Below are 22,555 nucleotides of genomic sequence, written 5' to 3' on the forward strand. Positions count from 1 at the left end.
GTGAGGATGAGCAGAGGCCAGACAGGGGCATCCGCGGGCTGGGGCCAGACCTGCCAGGAGCCGGGAGCTCTGAGAACCCAGCCATCAAACCTTAGTCCACAAAGGAAGACCAGGGGAATCCTAGGGGCCAGGAGGGAGGCGTCGGGGGGCTGGCCAGCTGGGGTGGGGTGGGCCAGACTCACAGCTGTCCAGATGTGTGTGAGAGATAACTCTGTTTACTGGGCACCCAGTGGGAGCAGGGCGGGGGGGGGTGAGTAGGGGCTCCTGTGGCCCATGGGGCGGGCAGATTAGGAGGCGGGGGAATGAGTCAGGGGTTTGCAAGCTGCCCCTGGGGCAAAGGAGCAAGAACCTGGCGCTGCTGGAGCAGGTGTGAGCTCGGCTGGTCTCAGAGGGCACCGCAGCTGCAGGAGTTCCTGGAGGGACCCCAAGTCTTGTGAGCAGGTAAGTGGGGCTGGGAGGGGCTGGGGCTGGTCCCTGGTGCCTGTTGTGAGGTGTCTGCAGGTGTCCATCCTAAACCTTTGCCCAAATGGGCCCAAGTGCTCTGACCTCCAAGGGAGGTGCAGATGGGTATGGTGAGAACATGGCAGTGTGCATCATTATCCCTAAGGGCACAGGCCCATTGGCACCTGCCATTGGGGTGAGCAGGTCGGCAGATATTAAGAAAACTAGCTGGTATCAGGAAAAAGGCTGGCACGTGGCAGCAGAGGCATGTGGGACTGGTGTGTAAATGCGTGTCTAAGTCCCTAGCAGGCTCCCTCAGATCCCGAAGACTCGGGTCTCACCCCCCAGCACCCTCTTTCCCCCATGTATGGGGATCCCCAGGTCACCTCATCATGCTCTTAGGAGAAAAGTTGCCCTGGCTGATGTGGCTCACTAGATTGAGTGCTGGACCGCGAACCAAAGGGTCGCCGGTTCAATTCTTGGTCAGGGCATACGCCTGGAGTTGTGGGCCAGGCCCCCAGTTGTTCTCCTTCCCTCCCCCTCTTTCTAAACATAAATTTAAAAAATCTGAAAAAAAGGAAGGAAAAGTCATCAGCTGACACTTCTCCCATCGGGTCATTTCAGGGAGTCTATTAGGGAGACCATTGTCCCTGCTCTAGGGAGCCTTTGGAGGGAAAGGAGGAGTCCCCTACCACTGAGGAACTGGAAGCACTTAGGCCGGTTCTATGGGAACTGGGAAAGTGGAAGGGGATGAAGGCAGGAAGTCTGACCTCGACACCTAGTAGCACCGGCAATGCTGGCCAACGTCTACACAGAGCTCCTTACGTGCAGGCGCTGTTCGAAATGCTTTACACATACGGACTTAGGGCTGTCACCGTCTATGAGACAGATATTATTATTACCCCATCTTTTAAAAAGATTTTATTTATTTATTTATTTTTAGAGGGGAAGGAAGGGAGAAAGAGAGGGAGAGAATCATCAGTGTGTTGTTGCCTCCTGTGCTCCTGTGCACACCCCCACCAGGCACCTGGCCCGCAACCCAGCCATGTGCCCTGACTGGGAATTGAACCAGCAACCCCCTGGCTCGCATGCTGGCACTCAATCCACTGAGCCACACCAGCCAGGGCTATTATTACCCCATTTTAGATGAGAAAACCAAAGCACAGAGAGGTTGAGTCACTTGTCTTAGATCACACAGTCACGTGGTTAGTAAATGGCAGGGCTAGGATTTGAACCCAGAGAATCCATGCTCTTACTAACACTAAATCAGCTAATAGCTGTTTTCTCTTCTGGGGGCAACTCAGTCTAATGGTTAGAGACATAGTTAGAGTCAAGGAGGCCAGGGTTTAATTTCGTCTCTGACACCTGCCCACCAGGGGACTGAAGCAGGTAAACCTCTCTGAACCTGTAAAACAAGGCCAATGACACTGCCTGCTTCCCGAAGTGGTTGGGGTTATGAGATACGTTGGCACAGCTCGGTGCAGTGCAGGGGCGATCACGCAAAAGTTGTGCTATGCCACCCAGGCGGGAGCCCTCTCTGTCATCTGGTCGCCACCCCCCTCCCCACCAAGCCTCTTCCAGCTGTGCTCCACCTTCTGGGCTCCAGATGCCCCGCTTGCCCTTATCTGGCCTTGCCCCAGCCTGCCAGCCGCCAGGTGTTCAATGAACTTCCAGAGGCAGCGACCAGGGAGGAGGCTCTTATCAACGAGAAGCAGAGCAAGGCCTACGGCCGGCGGGTGGCAGCAATCTGGACTACGGGTGCACCTCCTGAGGCCTGGAGGAGCACAAGGCACCTCCATTCTCCCCTCTTCTCAGAACCCCTGTAGGAAGGCCCTCTCGTCACACAGATGGAATGACCAAGACCTCAGAGTAGCATTTTCAACCGCTGGGCCACGGCACACTGGTGCCCTGCAAGACGTTTTAAAACATGCAACACCTGACTACTTAGTCGGGGGCACTGACCTCTTCCCTTAGATTGTCAAATAAAAAACGACAACAGGCAGCACAATAGCCGTCCGCTGTCCATGGATCAGAATTATGCCTAATTTTCTTTGTCAGCTCTGCAAAAAATGTGTTTTTGGTGTGCCGCAGAATTTTAGTAATTAGTTTACGTGTGCCACGAGATGAAAAAGTTTGAAAATTGCTGACCTAGGCAGAGTCCGGGAGTGCCCACGGCTGCTCGGCCAGGCAGTAACAGAGAGGCAGCCTGAATGTGTGGGTTCTCTGGGCCTGGGGGCCCCTCTGACCCCCCCACCTCCCAGGCGGGAAGCAGACCAGAGTCCCAGCCCCATGGGTGGGACTTCTACCGCCTAAGGTTTAGCACCCTTGAGAACTCCAGGGATCTGAGGCCCAGGCAGAAGCAAGGCCAGAGAAGGAAGAAAGAGAAGAAAGATGGGAGAGGCAGGGAAACCTGGGGAGAGGGGGTGGGAAGGGACAGAAGAGGGAGGGAAAACATATGCAGTCAGAATCTTCGAGGGGCAAGCCCGGCGCCATGGGAACAGTCTCATGCTCAGGCTCTGGGACACCCCATGGCCAGCACTTACCCTACCCTCACCCCAAAGCAGGGCCCCCTCCCTTTCCCGATTTGATGGGTCATGCCCTCCACCCATACACCTCCTTCCTCTGATCCCACTGTCTCCCAACACCTGGGGCCTCCCTGCGCTCAAATGCAGCCCCCCTCTGGGGAGGATCAGGAGACCCCAAAATGCCCTGTGCCTCACTCAGCCTGTGCCTTCCCTGCAGGGACCCGCAGTGCGGGTTATGCTGGGGACTCAGATCCCTGAGAATAATAATCGGACAGTGGGGACAGCGCCATGGGGGATTTTCAGGTGAGTCTCTCCTGGCATCTGCTGGGCTCCTCCTGGGAAGCTGGGCACCTGGCCCCAAACTCCTACCTTCAGGGGGACTCAGGGAGCCCCTCACAGCCCCGCCCTAATGGCCACTTCCCACAGGAGGATTTTGAAGAGGGGCTAGAAGAGATTCTGGAGGAGGAGGAGTATGAAGACCCAGGTGTCCCTGCACCCCAGATGGAGGAGCCTGAAGGTGAGCAGCATTGCCTCTCTCTGCTGGGGTGAGGTGCTGAGCCCCAGGCAGGGACATTTGGGGAACCTGTCCTCCTGCCGTCCCCGAACTCCCTCCCCACTGCCCCAGCCCCAGGGCAGTTTTCCTACAATCCCGGCTGATTGAAACATAAACAGAGTTTTGTTTGAAATGATCACAGGAGGGGACGGGGGGCAGTGGGCAGGGCCAGTCACCCATCACCGTCACTATGCCCCTCAGAGTCATGAGAGGGCAGCCAGGCCTGTCTGGGACAGTGGCAGGAGCCCACGTGCCACCGTGCCCACCCAGTGCTGGCTCTAGGCCAGGCACTGGCTTTGTTCTCAGAATACTGCTGTTTGGGGGCCCAGAGGTCCTAAAAATGAGGGGCCTTGGGGACCCCCAGGGCAGAGAGACACCAGGGAACCTTCCTTGGCCTGTCCAAGGTCTTAGTCGGGGAGCCCCAGCAGGCACCTATTTACTGTCAACAGGACTTAAGTGCAGGCAATCGTTACTGAAGACAAGAGGCCCCTCTGGGGAATGCGGTCTGGGGTGGTGGGGCATGCGGGCAATATAAGGGCAGGCCCCACCCTGGTGCCCAGAGCTCAGCCTGGAGGCGGGAGACGCTGGGCTGGAAGGACTGTTGAGGCAGGTGAGAAGGAAGGGAACTGGTCCCAGAAGGCGGCAAGAAGGGGAGGAGACCCTAAGGAAACCCTGAAAACTGCCACTCAGGTCTCTCCAACCGCCTTGGAGACGACCCTCCTGGTGGTCACTGAGGATGAGTCCCAGGGTCGTCACAGTGCTGGGCGTGGAGTGACAGAGCCAGGTGGAGTCGAGGACAGGCCTGGGGAGCCACAGCCACTGAGTGGCAGGGGTGGGTTAGGGGTACTGGGTCCCAGCAGGACATTATGCGGCACTGGCTTCTGAGGCTTATGGCGGGTGGCGCAGGATTGTCTCCGGGCAGCGCTGACCGGTCCCTGGGTTTCCAGCTCACCTCACCGAGCCACCGACCACCGTAGACTACTACAACACCGTGCAGCCAGGCACCCACGAGGTGAGGACCCCCGTCTGCCCCAGTCTTCTTCCTGTACTGCCCTTGGGACCCACCATTCCACCAGGGGGAAGTGGGGGCAGGTACAGGCCACAGACAGACTGAGAAGGAGTAGGGGTTCCAGGAAACCGGTGGAAGGGAAGGGGATAGCCCCATCACGCAGAGAGACCCGGGCCCCCTTCCACGGAGGAAGGAGCTCGAAGGGCGGAGAGAAACTAGCTGCTGGGAGTTGGAGTCCACAAGCCCTGTGGCCCTGGCTGGATTTTTGGGAGCTCCCTGGGAGCACAGAAATAAATAACGCTCCCCTCTGCCCAGGCTCCCTATATCCCTGCGGGGCCCCCAGAGAATCTTGCTGGTTAGGACATTTGTCCTGCCCTCAGCTAGGCCTTTCAGAGTGGCCAGCTGGCCCCAAAGAAACCCAAGAACAAGCTGAATGACACTCACTCAACACTCTTAGAGGCTGGAGGCAACCCAGTGACTCAAAGGTTTCCCTCTCCTTCCCCTTTGAAGTGCCCGCTCTCACACCCACCTAGGTCCTAAGGTTCTCCAAACGCCTCTGAAATGGAGTCCGCTTGGGAGTCAGGGAGGCTAAGGGACAGAGCTGGAAGTGTGGGCCATACCTCTGGGACCCCCAGACATCTCTCCACACTTCCCAGCTCATTCACACTCCAGGCTGGAGCTCTAGGTGTCCCGTCCCTCTGAGCTCGGGATCTGCCCCCAAATGCTCCAGGGTCCTGGGCCTCCTGCAAACACCTCTCAGAGTCTGCTGAGTGCCCACTGGCCCCTGGGCTGCCAGTCTCCCCACAGCCTGGCCCTGAGCCTGGTGATAGGCTAATTCAGGTCTGTGGGGCCGCAGGTCTACGTGGAGCTGCATGAACTGGTGATGGATGGGAAGAACCAGGAGCTTCGGTGGATGGAGGCAGCACGCTGGGTGCGGCTGGAGGAGAACCTCAGTGGGGACGGGGCCTGGGGCCGCCCACACCTGTCTTACCTCACCTTCTGGAGCCTCCTGGAGCTACAGAGAGCCTTTGCCAAGGGTGAGCCCTGTGGGGCCCCGCACGGCACGTGAAGCTTGCTGGGTGGAGGAGGGCCAGGATCCAGCTGACTAGCTGACCCCTCTGTGGTCTGCAGGGACTGTCCTCCTGGATCTGCAGGAGACCTCCCTGGCTGGAGTGGCCAACCAGCTACTGGACAGGTTTATCTACGAGGAGCAGATCCGGCCTCAGAACCGAGAGGAGCTCCTCCGGGTCCTGCTGCTCAAACACAGGTGCCCCTGCCTGCCCGGGCCTGGACTCTACTCCCAAAGGGCCTGTCTCCCCAGCCCACCTGCCCCTAGCTCGCCCTACGAGTCCCAGTGCTGCCCCGCCCACCAGGTTGGGGCCCACTTTTCTTCCAGGACAGCTCCTGCCTCTGACACCTCTTGAGGGGTGGCCATGTCTCCATGCTTAGACTTGGGGACTCTGGTTCCCAAGAGGGCAGACTCTCCAGGCCCTTCTGTCCATTCATTCTTTGGGCTCCACCTACTCATTTCAGACAGAGGCCATGTGCTGATGTCCGCTACATCCTTCAGAAGAGGCTGCCTCCCCTGCCCCGGGGACCCTGCAGTCTGGTCCCTGGAAAGTCCTAGCTGGTCCCTCCCACAAGCAGTACTCTGCTAATAGCCCATGAGCTCAACCCACTCAGCCTGTGTCCCCTGTCTCTCCTGCAGCCATGCCGGAGACCTAGAGGCCCTGGAGGGTGTGAGGCCCGCAGTCGTGACCCGCTCTGGGAGCCCCTCAGAGCCTCTGCTCCCCCAGCAACCGTCACTGGAAATTCAGCTATTCTGCAAACAGGTGAGGCCATACAAGGGCTGTATGGGGAGGGGCAGGAAGCCTACACTTGGACATGGTTGGAATTGAGAGTAGGGAGGGGAGGAGGGGGCTGGATATTCCCCTTACCACCCTCCTTCCAACAGGGAGAGGGGGGCACAGAAGGCCGCTCTCCATCTGGAATTTTGGAAAAGATCCCTCCGGACTCAGAGGCCACCCTGGTGCTAGTGGGTGAGCAGTGGTGCCCCCTACCCACTCACCCCTCTATACCCACTGCTACCCCGAGGGTCCTGGCCCAGCAGTGCCCCCACAGCCCGGCCGACTACATCATGTCCACCACCCTGTCCCGCAGGCCGAGCCACCTTCCTGGAGCGGCCGGTGCTGGGCTTCGTGCGGCTGCAGGAGCCCACAGAGCTGGAGGACACGGTGGAGCTGCCGGTGCCCGTGCGCTTCCTGCTTGTGCTGCTGGGGCCCGAGGCCCCTCACACGGACTACAATCAGCTCGGCAGGGCAGCCGCCACCCTCATGTCGGAGAGGGTGAGGAGGGGCCGGCGAGGGAGCTGGGTGGCAGTTAAGACCCACTCTCCAGTCTGGACTGGCCCTGGTCACTTTAGCATCACCAGTTTGGCCCATTCGGTCTAATACAGCTGTTTCTGACCTGCCTGACCCGAGTAACGTGGGCCATCCCTGTCCAATCTGGCTCACTCTGGTCCACACGGACCTCCCTGGTCCATTCTGGCCTGGTATGGCCTAGTTGGCTCTGACTCCATCTGGGCTGCTGTAAGCCACCCGGTTGGCTTCAGCTCCTTCTCCTTTCCTCACGCAGGGCCTTCCTTGTCTGCCTCCCCCACACCCTTTCAGAGTGGGAGGTGAAGGAGGTGGGCAAGCCAAGTGGTTCCTAGCCCGAAGGGTCTGGGTGAGAGGTGCTCGGGGGGGCCCCAGCTGTGGACCCCCCGGGTCCCTTCACCCAGCAGGTGCAGGCTGCCCTGACCCTCTTTCCGGCCCCCAGGTGTTCCGCATGGATGCATACCTAGCACAGAGCCGGGGAGAGCTGGTGCGCTCGCTGGAGGGCTTCCTGGACTGCAGCCTGGTGCTGCCTCCCTCGGATGCGCCCTCGGAGCAGGCCCTGCTCAGTCTGGTGCCCGTGCAGCAGGAGCTGCTGCGCAGACGCTACCTGCCCAGCCCTGCCAAGCCCGATCCCGGCTTCTACAAGGGCCTAGGTACCTGTCTTGCCCAGCCCGAGGCTGTCTGAGCTCCACAGCCCCTCAGACCCCCCATGCCCCCTGTGAGCCCCTGGTCCCCTCTTCCCATCAAATACCCTGGAGCCCCTTCTCCCTTCCTCATGCCACCCAGCCCCCTCGGCCACTCCAGTCCCATCAGATGATACCCCCTCATCGCCCCTCTCCTCACACCTCTCCCTGTTACCCGCTATGACCATGTTCCTATCCTTCACTACAGATTTAAATGGGGGTCCAGGGGTGCCTGGTGGCCCAGATGACCCTCTGCAGCGAACAGGCATGTTCTTCGGGGGCCTGGTGCGTGACATAAAGCGCCGCTACCCTCGCTACTTGAGTGACATCACAGATGCCTTCAGCCCCCAGGTCCTGGCTGCCGTCATCTTCATCTACTTTGCTGCCCTGTCACCTTCCATCACCTTCGGTGGCCTTCTGGGTCAGTGCCTCCACGCGCCTCCCACCCTGTCCTCAGAGCCTTTGGCCTCTGCATGGTCCCTGACCTCCGCCCTAGACTGACGCTCTGGACCCCTGCATCAGTCAACCCATGACATGCTCCCCTGGCCCATGGGAATGATCTCCCGACCGTGACCCTGCTGTGACTTCTACCCGCAGGAGAGAAGACCGGGAACCAGATGGGGGTGTCAGAGCTGCTCATCTCCACCGCAGCGCAAGGCATCCTTTTCGCCCTGCTGGCGGCTCAGCCCCTGCTTGTGGTTGGCTTCTCGGGGCCTCTGCTCGTGTTTGAGGAAGCCTTCTTCTCGGTAGCTCTGTTCTGGCCCCGCTGTGACCCTGTAACTGGGCCCTGGCCCCGCCCCCTGCTGCCCGGCCTGATGCACAGGGCAGGGCCCCTCGTCTGACCCCAGCTCCCTCTGACACCTGCAGTTCTGCAATAGTAACGGCCTGGAGTACCTCGTGGGTCGTGTGTGGATCGGCTTTTGGCTCATTCTGCTGGTGGTGCTGGTGGTGGCCTTCGAGGGCAGCTTCCTGGTCCGCTTCATCTCCCGCTACACCCAGGAGATCTTCTCCTTCCTCATCTCCCTCATCTTCATCTATGAGACGTTCGTGAAGCTGGTCAAGGTGGGTGTGTGAATGAACATAGGGGTGTGCCCGCCTGAGACTGAGCACAGACTGTGCACACGTGTCTGCATGGCCTTTGTGTGGCCGTGTTTTCACGGTATGTGACTGTGACCACGCACATGTCGACACCTGCCACAGTACAGTGTGACTGTGCATGAGGGGCCCCTCTGTGCACACACGTCCATGTTCACGACCACACACAGAGTGACTAATGGGTAAACGTGTGTGTGAGGAGAAAAGCGTGCATGTGTGCTGGGGCAGCGGGGGTTACTGAGGCTCTGCTGAAGTCCCCTTGCCTCTCCTGCACGTGCCCCCAAGAAGCACAGGTCCTGTGGAGGACGCACCCTGCCCCCTTGGCACTGCCACCTTACACTGTGCCTGCGTTTGATGTGGAGGAAGGGTGGACAGTTTGTCTGTCCCTGATTCTGTTGGTCGGTGGGTCTATCCAAGTCCCTGAAGCCCTTCACTGCAGGCTTCTCATGTCTCCCAGGCCCCTGGGTGATCCTGCACACACACACACACACACACACACACTCATTGCCTTCATGGCCCACCCCACCCAAGCCTAGCTGGTCCTCACTCCTGAAAACCAAGCTGTAGAATCCCATTGCCCCTCTGTAACCACATCAGTTGAGGAAGAAGGTGGATGGATGATAGATGTATAGGTGGACAATGGACAGAGGATGGACGGATGAAGGATGCCTTCGTTTTCTGCTGCAGATCTTCCAGGACCACCCGCTGCAGAAGCATTATACCCACAACGTGACGATGGAACCCAAACCTCAGGCTGCCCTGCCCAACACAGCCCTCCTCTCCCTCGTGCTTATGGCTGGCACCTTCTTCTTCGCCATGATGCTGCGCAAGTTCAAGAACAGCTCCTACTTCCCCGGCAAGGTCAGCATCTGGTCTCCACCTGCCCTTGCCCACACTGCCCTATATCTCAGTCTGAAGCAGCCCAGGTTTCCCAGGGCCATTAGCTTCCCTTCTTACCCTAGATTCTCCTTTCCAATTCCAAGCCTCCCCAGCCCCTTCCTTATCCAGGATCTCACTCTTCAGGCAAGCCTATCTCAGTTCCTCAGCACGTCCAGGCCAGGCTGAGAACCCAATAGGGGGCCTTGGACGGACAGTACTTAGAAGGGGGTGGAGAAACTGGGGGGCCAGGGGTGGGGCAGGTCCAAAGGAGAAGCAAGGAGGTAAGTACACTGAGGTACAAAACAGGGCATCAGATGTTGACAACCCCCCTGGAAAGAATAGGGCCCCCTGGGAGAAGATGGGCTGGAAGGGCGGGCACGTGGGAGGCAGGGAGCACCTGGGCACTAACCGGTGGTTCCTCCACTTGCCCTCAGCTGCGACGGGTCATCGGGGACTTTGGGGTTCCCATCTCCATCCTGATCATGGTCATTGTGGATTTCTTCATCAAGGACACCTATACCCAGGTGACCCTTTCCTTCCACCCTCATTTCATTTCTCCAGCTTGCTCCTTTCCCAGAAGAGCTTTCCCAAAGCTGAAGCCAGCTAGAACTACCCATTATCCCCTGCCCACTTCCCCTGGAAGCCCCACATTCTTCTAACAGCCCTATAGGACCCCCTGGGTCAGTTTTCCCCCTCCATTCCTTCACCCAGGGCAGCAGGAAAGAATCCGCTCTGGTGCCAGGCAGATCTGAATATGAGTCTCACTCTGTCACCCAATAGCTGTGTGATAAAAAGCAAGCCACAACCTCTCCGACACTGTCCTCTCATCTGTGAAGTTGGGAATGAGATGTACATAAAAAATTTAGCGCAGGGACTGGGTATAATGTAGGTGTGCAATATAAGTGAGCTCCCAAGGATCCAGGACCTGTCCCTCCCATCCACCCCTTCCCCACCCCCCTGCCCCAGGGTTCTGACCAGCATCCCCCTCCTGCAGAAACTCAGCGTGCCTTCCGGCCTCGAGGTGTCCAACTCCTCCGCCCGGGGCTGGGTCATCCACCCGCTGGGCTTGTATACCCAGTTCCCCATCTGGATGATGTTCGCCTCTGCTCTGCCTGCACTTCTGGTCTTCATCCTCATCTTCCTCGAGTCCCAGATTACCACGTAAGAGCCAGTGTGGGGCTAGGCCTGGAGAGTCCAAGGCAGAGACAGAGGGACAGGTTGCAGGCAGGCAAGTCACCAAGGACTGAGGTTAATTAGCCCCAGCAGAACATGCAGCCCTCCCTATTCTCAAGAATGATGGATGGGCAGGGGCAGGGCCCTGACAATGTGTAATTTAGGGAGCCCCCCCTTTTTAAAAAGATTTTATTTATTTATCTTTAGAGGGGAAGGGAAGGAGAGAAGGAGAAAAATATCAATGTATGGTTGCCTCTGATGAGTCCCCTGCTGGGAACTGGCCTGCAACCCAGGCATGTGCCCTGACTGGGAATCGAACCACAATCGTCTGGTTCGCAGGCCCACGCTCCATCCACTGAGTTACACCAGCCAGGGCTAGGGAGCCCCTTTTAAGATGAAAACACAAAATGCAAACGACAGAGTAAGGGGGCAGATCTTAGAAGAGGCCCATACCAGTGATGCTCCCTGCAGCCAACACTCCATTAGCTCCAGAGTAAACCTGCCCGTGGACGTTCTAGGTGATGGCTGAAGATGTGTCTGCTCTTAGTTTTTGGAGTCTCAAGATGGGACAGGAAGGAAGGGAGCGAGGAACTCCAAGGGAGACGGGCACAGAGAGATAAACTGAGGTGCCAAGAAACTCAAGTAGGCAGAAGGAAGTGGGGAGCTGAGAGGGTGGGGGAGGGAGAGCCCTGCTGACCCTTGACCCCCACACCCCCAGGCTGATCGTCAGCAAACCGGAGCGCAAGCTGGTCAAGGGCTCTGGCTTCCACCTGGACCTGCTGCTGGTCATTGGCATGGGCGGGCTGGCCACCATCTTTGGGATGCCCTGGCTCAGTGCCACCACTGTGCGTTCTGTCACCCACGCCAACGCCCTCACCGTCATGGGCAAGGCCAGCACTCCAGGGGCTGCCTCCCAGATCCAGGAGGTCAAGGAGCAGCGGATCAGCGGGCTCCTGGTCTCTGTACTTGTGGGTGAGTGAGGGCCGGGCACCCCCCCCCCCCGCCCACTCTCTGTCCCTGCCCCTGGGCTCCAGCACCTGCCCCCTGGGATCCAGCCCCCTCCAGCCCTCCTGATGTGCCTGCTGCCCTCGTCTCCCCAGTGTGTTATTCACATGATGGAATTCGAGAGGAAACGCCCAGAGATGGGCATCTGAGCAGCGGAGGAAGGAGGGCCTCCTCCATTACTCAAGTGCTCTCTAGACAGAAGTTCAGTGACCTGTGGGTTCCTGCCCTGCCCTGATGCTAATTCTATGTCCCTTCTTGTGATTGGGCCTCAGTTTCCCTTTCTGCTCCATTAGAGGGTTCATTAGATGGCCCTGGGGGCCCTCTAGCTCAGCCGCTCTGCAACCAATGCACAGGGCAGGGCCCCGACCATAGTGTGGGGCCAGGGGAGGAGAGGTCAGAGGGCCACGAGGGCAATCCGCGCCTACAGGGGCTGAGAGCACAGCTGGGCTTGCGGTGGGCAGCTCTGTGATTGCTGATGGAGACGGGAGGGACGTTTCTTGTAGGAGGCGACATTGGTACTAGCTAGAGGAGGGTGATGGAGGCATTCTGGGCTGGGATGAGAAAAAATGCGGGCTTTTCTGATCTCTGGGGCCCCTCCTAGGTTAAAGGAGTTGGCTTTGAAGTTAGGCAGGCTGGAGCTTGACTCCCGGCTCTGCAGGTTACTAGCTGTGTGGCCTCAGGCAAATTCCTTCACTTCTCTGTTTCCTCATCTCTAAAATGGGGGTAGTATCAGTTAAAAGAATCCACAGAAAGGGCTCCACGTGGCAGCTGTGGTTTTATTCCCTGGACCCTGCTGGTGCCCGTCCTTTGGGGGTGGTGAGGCTGAAGGACGCCTGGACACCTGGTTCTCCTGGTTCTCCCCGCAGGCCTGTCCATCCTCATGGGGCCCATCCTGTCCCACATCCCCCTGGCTGTGCTGTTTGGCATCTTCCTCTACATGGGGGTCACATCCCTCAGTGGCATCCAGCTCTTTGACCGCATCCTGCTTCTCTTCAAGCCACCCAAGTACCACCCAGATGTGCCCTACGTCAAGCGGGTACAGGGCCCCCTGGTTGCCCAGCCCCGGGTGGGGTGGGGAGACTGGGTGCCAGGGCAGGGCAGGCGATGACCCCAGCCTGGGTCCACAGGTAAAGACCTGGCGCATGCACTTGTTCACGGGCATCCAGATCATCTGCCTGGCCGTGCTGTGGGCGGCAAAATCCTTCCAGAAGACCTCCCTGGCCCTGCCCTTCATCCTCATCCTCACGGTGCCCCTGCGCCGCCTCCTGCTGCCTCTCATCTTCCGGAACCTGGAGCTCCAGTGTGTGAGTGGCTGCTCCCCACCCCCACCCCCAAGGCCTGGGCTAGGAGGGAGGGTGCAGAGAGAGCAGGAGCGGGGGCGGGGGGGGCTCCAGAGCTGGCACAGGGAGGGCACATCAGAGGGGGTGGCTCTCAGGATTAAGGAAGGCAGGAGGCAGTGTGTTTTGGGTCTAGATCTGGGGCCTGGGTTCAAATCTTCGCACGGCCACATCCTGGGGTGAGACCTGGAACTGGTGGCCTCATTCTTCTGTGCCTTGGGTTTGCTCCCCTGTAAAAGGGGTCATGGCAGGGTTGGTGAGAGGGTTAAGAGGCACCCAGGGTGTGTTCCACATGAGCTGTCCCGACCACTGGATGGCTGGTCCTGTGACCCTCCAAATCATTTTGGAAGAGTCCCTCCCAGTAGAATTCTTCTAAGACGTGATGCAGGTCCCTGTGGGGCGGCCTTGGTGAAGGAGGGCCCTGCCCATACTCTGGAGGTCCGTTCCATCAGAGGGCATCAGATCCCCAGGGGCTCCCCACCCTGTGGGTGTCTCTCATGTTCACCAACCCTAGGGGCTGCTAGGCAGGACTCGTCCAAGGTTCGAAGAAAGCCAGGCCTTCCCTAACTCCAGAGGTACCTCTCGGTGCTGGGGTTGGGCTCCTCTGGCCCCCGGGCCACTCACCCTCTCCTTCCTACCCCGCCCTCCAGCTGGACGCTGATGATGCCAAGCCAAGCTTTGATGAGGAGGAAGGTCGGGATGAGTACGACGAGGTGCCCATGCCTGTGTGAGAGGAGGGCCTGGGCCCCAGACCTCTCCACCACTCCACGGCTCCGCTCTCTCAGGAAATGCCAAAGTTCAGGGGCAACTCATGGATTCCCAGGTCCCCCCTGGGGCAGCAGCTGAGGCCCCAAAGCTGTGGGTGGGGGAAGGATGGGGTGTCTAGGAAACCTTCCATAATAGGCGGGCTGGCTTTTCTGGCTGGAAATGGCCAGTGGAGCCCACATTAGGGCATTCACATTATAGCGCCTCCTGCTGCCACACTGCCACATCCCCGCTGTGACACTTAGATCTGAGCCCCCTTCCTCATGACACAGACAGGGGCACCAGTGAGGAAGGGAGTCGGGAGGATGGGTCCAAGTTCCCCGCTTGCTGTGTGACCCAGGGCAAGCCCCTTAACCTCTCCAGCCTCCGCTTCCTCTTCTGTAAAACGGGCATCTTGGTAATCATTCCCCCATTATGGGGTAGTAACTGAGGGCTAAAGAGAAATGTGAACAGAGGGCTTCACAAACTCCGAAAGGACCATTAGGCTGTAGCCATCGTTCTTTTCCAAGCCTGCCCAAGGTCACACAGCTCCTGAGCCACACGGCTGGGATTCGAACCCCGTCTCCTGATTCTGAGGCCAGAGGTCTGCGCTCTCCTTCACTCATGCCCCTGCAGACCGTCCCTTCCCCTTCTTTGCCCCCACCCCCTACCGGGGGACCCTTTTCTCTGCAGCAGAGAAAGGAGTCCTAGGGAGGACAAGGTGTGGGGGAGGAGACAACCAGGGCTGGGAACCAAGACTCCTTCCTGCTTGCTCCTTACCCTGCTGCTCTCATTAATTCACTTATTCATTCATTCCACCAACATTTACTGAGCCCCTCGACCCTGTGGACACAGAGGTGACTGAGACAAAACCTTGCCCAGGAGTAGGGAGTGATGGATAATTCATAGTCTGTTCTAGATTTGGATGGAGGGGGGGCGGGGGAGGGAGGGAAGTTTGTAACTTATTGATTGTGTATTTTCTCAGAGCTATCATTATACTCGTACTCGGCTTCACACATACTGAGACCCAGCATTAGAGAGACCCACTGCCCCCACCCCCACCCAAGGGGAATCTTGAGGAGAACCCAGATTTACCAGTTGGGGTAGGAGCCAGCGGGTCCTGCAGAATGTGGGCAAAATCTATTAAAAACAAACAAACAAAAATATGCCTTGGCTGGTGTGGCTCAGTGAATTGAGTGCTAGCCTGCAAACCAAAGGGTCACTGGTTCGATTCCCATTCAGGACACATGCCTGGATTGTGGGCCAGGTCCCCAGTAGCGGGTGCTGTTTCTCTCCCTCTCTCCCTCCCTTCCCCTCTCTCTAAAAATAAATAAACAAAATCTTTACTACATATGTATAAAGAGCGGAGAGAACAGAAACAGTACGAGAGGACTGAAACTGAGATTCATGGCGTGACAGAAAAGAAAGGGGGCTTTGGACTCCCAGTGGGAAGCCCTTGGGGGCACCCCTGGAGGCCAGCCGCTGCCTCCCACCACCTCACTTCCTCCACCTCTGTAACAGGGGAACGATATGATACCAGTCTCTAGGGCTGTCGTGGGATTAAGTGGGACAGCACTGGCAAAGCCTTCGACACGAAGCCTAGCCCCAGGCCCCAAAGGAAGAGCCCAGTAAATGTTAGCTGCTGGTTTTGTTATTCTGCCTGGGCCGTCTCTGTCCCCTCCGACTCTCCGCACCTTGCACACTGGAGAAGAAAGCCACCTGCCCCACTCCGCACGCACCCTTGCCCTCCACACCTGGGAACAGGTTTTGTCAGTAGATGCATATGTGGTGAAGGGACCACCTCGCTGGCATTCACCTCCCGGAGTCAGGGATCTGAGGGGTCTTGGCTGGACCAGGTGGACATGGTATGTGTGTTGTGGAGCCGGTGCAGGGCTGCAGCCCGGGGGTGGGGGGCAAGGACACCAGGCTAGGGGGTGGCTCTGGAGCTGGGGAGGGGCAGGACTGGTGGCCGCCAAGCTCAAGGGACAGAGAGGGCCAGCCCAGAGTGAGGGGCAGAAAGCAAGGGAAAACAAACATACACTCCAGACATCTCTCCTCTCCAGAAGAAGCAAGAGCCCCCGGGGGTGGGAGAGGAACTGTAACGAGGCCCGGTCCCTGCCCCTTGGACTGTGGACCGCACATCCCTCCTGCAGTCGGGCCCTTAGCCTGGACTCTTCAAGCCGGGCGGCTTCTCCGAGAGGGACCAGCAGAGAGGAAATGTGATTGGCTGTCAGCCACACAGGAACAACATCTCCTGACCAGCTTCCCACTAGCCCCCACTCTGATCCCCTTGGACACTCTGTCCCGGCAACGCCCACCCTCCGTCCCCAGCCTCTTTCAGCAATCCCAGGGAGCTGCCAGGGCAGGTGTCGACCAGAACTGAGGAAGAAGCCAGGACATCCTCCCTCCCTACCGGCCCCAGCCTTCCAGCAAGAGGTTGGTGCGGAGCTGGCCTGCCTGGCTTCCTTCCCTGGATCTATATTTACTTGCTGCCTATCCCCAGCTGACCCCTCCCAGACTGGCCAGGACAGTGGCCAAGGACTCGAGGCTGCTGGAGCCCCAGGCAATCCCAGCCACCCACCTCCCACACACAGCAGCTTCCCCGCTGCGTCCCACGGCACTGGCCCTGTCTGGAGCTTGCCAGTACCCCATTCCCAAATTTGAACCAGGAAAGCAGTAGAAAAATGTGAAGACCACAGAAATCAATCAGGATCTGACTTCCTGCCTGGCCAGGGGCCGCACTCCCGCTGCATTTCCTGCCCCTGCACAGATGCACAGGCCCCCTCTCCCTGCATTTCCTCTGGTGGAAACTCCCTCGGCCTAAAGTAACTGCTGCAATGAGGTCCGCCCTCCAGGTGAACGAGGTAATATCCCCACTCCCAGTAAGGGAATAGTTCAACAGAAGCAGAGCTCTAAACCTGAAGACAGTTTTTGCAGGGCTATCTATGGAAGCAAACAAAATACTAGAAAGAATGCAAATTCTCACAAAGAGAAGAGCAGTTAGTAAATTACCCCACATCAGCCAGGCAGTTCCTTAAAATAATGATGACGATGAAGAAGCTATTGGACCAGCTTGGTACACTCAAGCTGGGTATTTGAGGCCAAGTGACTTGGAGGCCAAGGGGTGTGCGGCCAAAGGGTTCGGAATTCCAGCTTTGTGGTTTAGTAGGAATCAGACAAAGAACCTCCTCTCTGAGCTGTTTTCCATGTGTGTAAAACGCAGATAATGAGATTAGAGACCTGCAAGTCCTAGCCCAAGACCAGCATTTGGTGAACAAAAAGTTCATTCCTGTTACTTAAGCAAGGCACAAAGGAGTCTAACTGTCATGGGGACAGCCATGCAGAAAAGCATAGAGTGTCCAGGAGTGATGGTTAGAGGCTTCGACAGAAGAAAATTAAAGTACCACGGTGGTAGAATTATAGAGGGTATCAACTTATCACCTTATCAACTCTTCTTTTGGACTTTAGGTGTAGAGGGTAAAGTTTATCATTCTCAGTTTGGAGCAATTATCACTGAGCCTCAATGTGTTCCTCCCTCCCTCCCTTCCTTCCTTTTGTCCTAATTTCCTACTTCTATTTTCTACCCCTCCATAGACAATGATTCAAACATGTTTAATGTTCATCTTCTTTTTTTAATATATTTTATTGATTATGCTATTACAGTTGTCCCATTTCCCACCCTTTATTCCCCTCCAACCTGCACACCCGCTCCCACCCATATTCTCCACTTAGTTCAGGTCCATGAGTCGTATGTATAAGTTCTTTGGCTTCTACATTTCCTATACTATTCTTAACCTTCCCCCATCTACTTTTTACATACTATTTATGCTACTTATTCCCTGTACCTTTTCCCCCATCCACCTCCCCACCCTGCTAATAACCCTCCAGGTGATCTCCATTTCTGTGATTCTGATCCTGTTTCAGTTGTTTGCTTAGTCTTTTTCTTAGAAAAGTCCTTTTAACATTTCATATACTAAGGACTTGGTGATGATGAACTCCTTTAATGTGACTTTATCTGGGAAGCACTTTATCTGCCCTTCCATTCCAAATGATTGCTTTGCTGGATAGAGTAATCTAGGTTGTAGGTCCTTGCCTTTCATGACTTTGAATACTTCTTTCCAGCCCCTTCTTGCCTGTAAGGTTTCTTTTGAGAAATCAGCTGATAGTCTTATGGAAACTCCTTTGTAAGTAACTGTCTCCCTTTCTCTTGCTGCTTTTAAGATTCTCTTCTTCTCTTTAATGTTGGGTAATGTAATGATGATGTGTTTTGGTGTGTGCTCCCTTGGGTCCAACTTCTTCGGGACTTTCTGAGCTTCCTTGACTTCCTAGAAGTCTGTTTCCTTTGCCAGATAGGGGAAGTTCTCCTTCATTATTTGTTCAAATAAGTTTTCAATTTCTTTCTCTTCCTCTCCTCCTTCTGGTACCCCTATGATTCGGCTGTTGGAACACTTAAAGTTTTCCTGGAGGTTCCTAAGGCTCTCCTCATATTTTTGAGTTTTTGTTTCTTCATTCTGTTGAGGTCAAATGTTTATTTCCTCCTTCTGGTCCAAACTGTTTATTTTAGTCCCAGTTTCCTTCCCTTCAATGTTGGTTCCTTTTATTTCACTCCTCATAGCTTTTACTTTTTTCTATATTTTGCAACGATACTCAATAATTTCTGTGAGCATCCTGATTACCAGTATTTTGAACTCGCATTTGATAGGTTGGCTATCTCTTCATTGCTTAGTTGTATTTTTTCTGGAGCATTGATCTGTTCTTTCATTTGGGCCATGTTTTTTTTGTCTTGGCACACCTGTTACAACGTATAATGGGTGGAGCCTTAGGTATTTGCTAGGGCGGGGCAACCCATGTGGCTGCATTGTGACTCTGTATGTGGGAGAGGGGTCTGAGAGGGAACAGTGTGGCTTGCTCAACTCTCTGCCGGCTTTCAGCCACTCCCGCCACCACTCACAATCAAATTGGGCTGTTCTTGTGCTGATTCCCAGGTGGGTAGATTTGTGTTCATTCTAGTACCCTGTGGGTCTCTCTAATGAACTCTCCTGTGAGGCTGGGAGTTTCTCCCATCACCCCAACTCCCACAGGTGTTTTCAGTCAGAGGCTTTGAGGCTTTATTTCCCCACGCTGGAACCCTGGGTTGTGTGGCCTGTCTTGCTCCCCAATTGTTCCTCCTGGTTTATCAGCAGCAAGTGTGGGACCACCTGGTCTGCCAGCCACCGCCTTGCCATCAGTCCTCGATGCCTGGCTGCTCATCTCAGCCCCTCCTACTGGTCTGGATGAATATGTCTTCTTTAACTCCTTGGTTGTTGGACTTCCACACAGTTTGATTTTCTGTAAGTTCTGGTAGTTTTTTGTTTTTAAATTTGTTGTCCTTCTTTGGGTTGTGTGAGGAGGCACAGTGTGTCTGCCTACACCTCCATCTTGGCCGGAAGTCCACTGACATTCATCTTCTTGTGTGACCATGTTCTTGAAAATATTTATCATTGATATTGTTTTAAATTTATTATAAAAGTTTAATACATACAGCAAAGTAGAAACAATAGTATAATAAACCCCGATATACTCAACTCTCAGACTCAATAATTACCAAGATTTTGCCTTGAAGTTTTGCTGAAATCTTTGCCTAAAATGTGTTTGTTTCATCTTTCTCATTTTTCCCTTCACTGAACTGAATACATTAAAGTCCTTCCTATACGTTGTTCCATTTTACTTCTATATTTTTCAGCTACACATACCCTCCAACACTGAACATTTTCTTACCTAACTGCAATACCATCATCTCACCCAACAAAATTAGCAATAATACCTAATATTCAATTTATAATCAAATTTCTCAAAATGTCTCCTTACAGCTGGTTTGTAATGTGTGTGTTCCTGTGTATTTCTATATATTATCACCATTGTGGTGATAATACATGCTCCTGTGTATTTCTATAGTATTATCATCAACAGGCCTTGCTCTGATGGCCCTCTGTTCTCCCAGACCAATGGCTTTCGCCAGCCAGATTGCTCTGTGAACGTGGAGTTGCTTTAACTGCTGCTTTAACTGTTGCTCTGTGGGGCATCCTCTACCTTTGGCCTCTCCACTCCTCCAGGGAGGGACACCCACCACGTTCACCCCCTTCCACAAACAATGCTGCAGTGCTGTCCTCATATTGACCTGGTAAGAATGTCTTCGGGCTATATACCTAGGGGTCAGGCGCGGACTTCCTGGGTCACAGATATTTCTGTCCCAATTTGACTAGATACGGGTTTTTCCACAAAGCCTGCACCAGTCCACACTCCCATGGGCAGAGCAGCAGATTCCTATGTTCCCATATGAGTGACATTATCTGGATGTCTGGTTTTTGCTAATCTGATTGTGATATCTCATTATTGTTGAACCTGCATTTCTCTGCTCACTAAAGAGTTTAAGCATCTCTGCATTGCTGATTATTCTTTCAGATTTACTCTTATATCATCTTTTCATATTATTTGGTCATATTTTAATTGAAGTTGATGCTTTTTGGATGTTGATTTACAAGAGATCCTGGGATATTCTGTCTTTTGCTGATCGTAGACCCCACAAAAATGTTCTCCCATTTTGTCTTCTTGATCTTAACTTTTTTTATTTAAAATATATTTTATTGATTATACCATTACAGTTGTTCTATTCCCTCCTTCATTCCCCTCCACCCTGCACACCCCTCCCCCACCCCTTCCCCCCTTTAGTTTATGACCCCGTGTCTCAAGTTCTTTAGATTCTATATTTCCCCTACAATTCTTGCCCTCCCCCCTATCTATTTTTTACCTACCATCTATGCTACTTATTTTCTGTATCTTCCCCCTTCTCCTCCTCCCACTCCCCTGTTGCTAACCCTCCATGTGTTCCTCATTTCTATGGTTCCGCTCCTGATCTAGCTGTCCTCTTGCTTTGCTTTTGTTTTAGGTGTGGTTGTTAGTAACTGTGAGTTTGCTGTCCTTTCACTGTTCATATTTTTTATCTTCTTTTTCTTAGATAAGTCTCTTTAACATTTCATAGAATAAGGGCTTTGTGATGATGAACTCCTTGAATTTGACCTTATCTGAGAAGCACTTTATCTGCCCTTCCATTCTAAATGAAAGCTTTGCTGGATAGAGCAATCTTGGATATAGGTCTTTGGATTTCATGACTTGGAATACTTCTTTCCAGCCCCTTCTTGCCTGTAAAGTCTCTTTTGAGAAATACGCTGACAGTCTGATGGAAACTCCTTTGTAGGTGACTGTCCCCTTTTCTCTTGCTCCTTCTACTATTCTCTCCTTCATTTTAATCTTGGCTAATGTAATTATGATGTGCCTTGGTGTGTTCCTTCTTGAGTCCAACTTCTTTGGGACTCTCTGAGCTTCCTGGATTTCCTGGAAATCTATTTCCTTTGCCAGACTGGGGAAGTTCTCCTTTATTATTTGTTCAAATAAGTTTTTCACTCGTGGCTGTTCCTCTTCCCCTTCTGGTACCCCTATAATCCGGATGTTGGAACGTTTAAAGATGTCCTGGAGGTTCCTAAGCCTCTCCTCATTTTTTTGAATTCTTGTTTCTTCATTCTTTTCTGGTTGGATGTTTCGTTTTTCCTTCTGGTCCACTTCATTGATTTGAGTCCCAGTTTCCTTTCCATCACTATTGGTTTCCTGTGCATTTCCCTTCATTTCAATTAGTTTAGCCTTCATATGTTCCTCTAATTTGTGACTATAATCAACCAGTTCTGTGAGCATCCTGATCACCAGTGTTTTGAATTGTGCTCTGAGAGGCTCGCTATTTCTTTTATGCTTAGAGTTATCGACGCTGGGGCTTTGAGTTCTTCTTGAGCCATATTTTGGATGGTTCATGCCTGTTATGTATGAGGAGCAGAGCCCTAGGTGTTCACCAGGACCAGCCCACTCAGGCGCTGGGTTGTGACGCTGTACGTGGGGGCAGGACCCAAGGAAAGCAATGGTGGACTCCTCTGCTGCCTCCCGCCACCTCCGGGGCCCTTGGTCAGTCCCACTGCTCAGGTTCCACTTCGCGCGTCCCACTGCTCCCGCGAGTGTGCAACCCCGTTCAGCCTACCGCGGCTGGATTTGCCGCTGGGGCCTGCGCCTTCCGTCTCATTGCTCACTCCTCTGCCAGTTCATCCTCAAGAATGTGTGACCGCAACCAGCCCGCCACCGCCTGAGCCCTCACTGGGTCAGCCCGACATGGAGCTGCCTGCGCGCCTAGGTCGGGGGATCTTTCCTGCCCGACCCTGCTCCACTGCTGGCTCCGCCCCTCTTACCAGTCTGGTTGAATGGTTCCTTGTTGTCGGACTTCCGTATAGTTCAATTTTCTGTTACTTGGCTGCGTCTTTGTTCTCCAAACCTTTGTTGTATTCAAACTTGGTTGTAGGAGAAGGCACAGTGTTTCCACTTACGCCTCCATCTTGGTGGAAGTCTCGCTCTTAACTTTGTCTACATCACTGAACAGAAATCTTTTCTGTCAATGGAATTAAATATACCCAAGAGCAAGAGTTTGGACTTGACTTAGCAGGCACTAGGGAGTCCTTGCAGGTTCTTGAACTGGGGAGGAACATGAAATGATTCACTGGGGAGCTGTATACTGGAGGGATGGGCTGCAAGGAGGCAAAATGGGAATCTGCATATGAGTGAGTCAATAGCAGGCAGGTGGATGTAAGTCCCCTTCGTCACAGGACTGCAAGGCAGCATGGGAGTCAGGTGATCAACAAGAGTCAGTGGTCTGCTGCAGAGAGT

General features: G+C 54.6%; 1 protein-coding gene across 4 annotated transcripts; it reads left to right on the plus strand.

Moving 5' to 3' along the window:
- The first annotated feature begins 303 nt into the window (after positions 1-303).
- SLC4A1 (solute carrier family 4 member 1 (Diego blood group)) lies at positions 304-14,977 on the plus strand. 4 transcript variants are annotated; one of them, XM_037067734.1, is made up of 20 exons: positions 304-441; positions 3,184-3,269; positions 3,393-3,483; positions 4,467-4,531; positions 5,385-5,565; positions 5,660-5,795; positions 6,237-6,360; positions 6,483-6,567; positions 6,689-6,873; positions 7,346-7,556; positions 7,795-8,007; positions 8,184-8,332; positions 8,454-8,648; positions 9,369-9,542; positions 9,995-10,084; positions 10,555-10,721; positions 11,452-11,705; positions 12,605-12,774; positions 12,866-13,042; positions 13,726-13,806. In XM_037067734.1, the coding sequence occupies exons 2-20, from the start codon at positions 3,255-3,257 to the stop codon at positions 13,804-13,806; spliced, it is 2,763 nt and encodes a 920-aa protein (XP_036923629.1). In that variant the 5' UTR covers positions 304-441; positions 3,184-3,254. The 4 variants fall into 4 exon arrangements, with proteins under 4 accessions (XP_036923629.1, XP_036923638.1, XP_036923633.1 ...); XM_037067743.1 differs by having other exon boundaries at positions 3,432-3,483; XM_037067738.1 differs by having other exon boundaries at positions 304-433.
- Positions 14,978-22,555: the final 7,578 nt, after the last annotated feature.

This window comes from Sturnira hondurensis, unplaced genomic scaffold, assembly GCF_014824575.4.
Source record: "Sturnira hondurensis isolate 20B ecotype Veracruz unplaced genomic scaffold, ASM1482457v3 Scaffold0001221, whole genome shotgun sequence".
NCBI lineage: Eukaryota > Metazoa > Chordata > Mammalia > Chiroptera > Phyllostomidae > Sturnira > Sturnira hondurensis.

Excerpts from the sequence above, each read along its gene's own strand:
- SLC4A1 (XM_037067730.1), top strand. The coding sequence starts at position 4,018 with ATGCGGTCTGGGGTGGTGGGGCATGCGGGCAATATAAGGGCAGGCCCC. Across the intron at positions 7,557-7,794 it reads CGGCTTCTACAAGGGCCTAG|ATTTAAATGGGGGTCCAGGG; the intron begins GTACCTGTCTTG and ends CCTTCACTACAG. Across the intron at positions 13,043-13,725 it reads GGAACCTGGAGCTCCAGTGT|CTGGACGCTGATGATGCCAA; the intron begins GTGAGTGGCTGC and ends CCCGCCCTCCAG.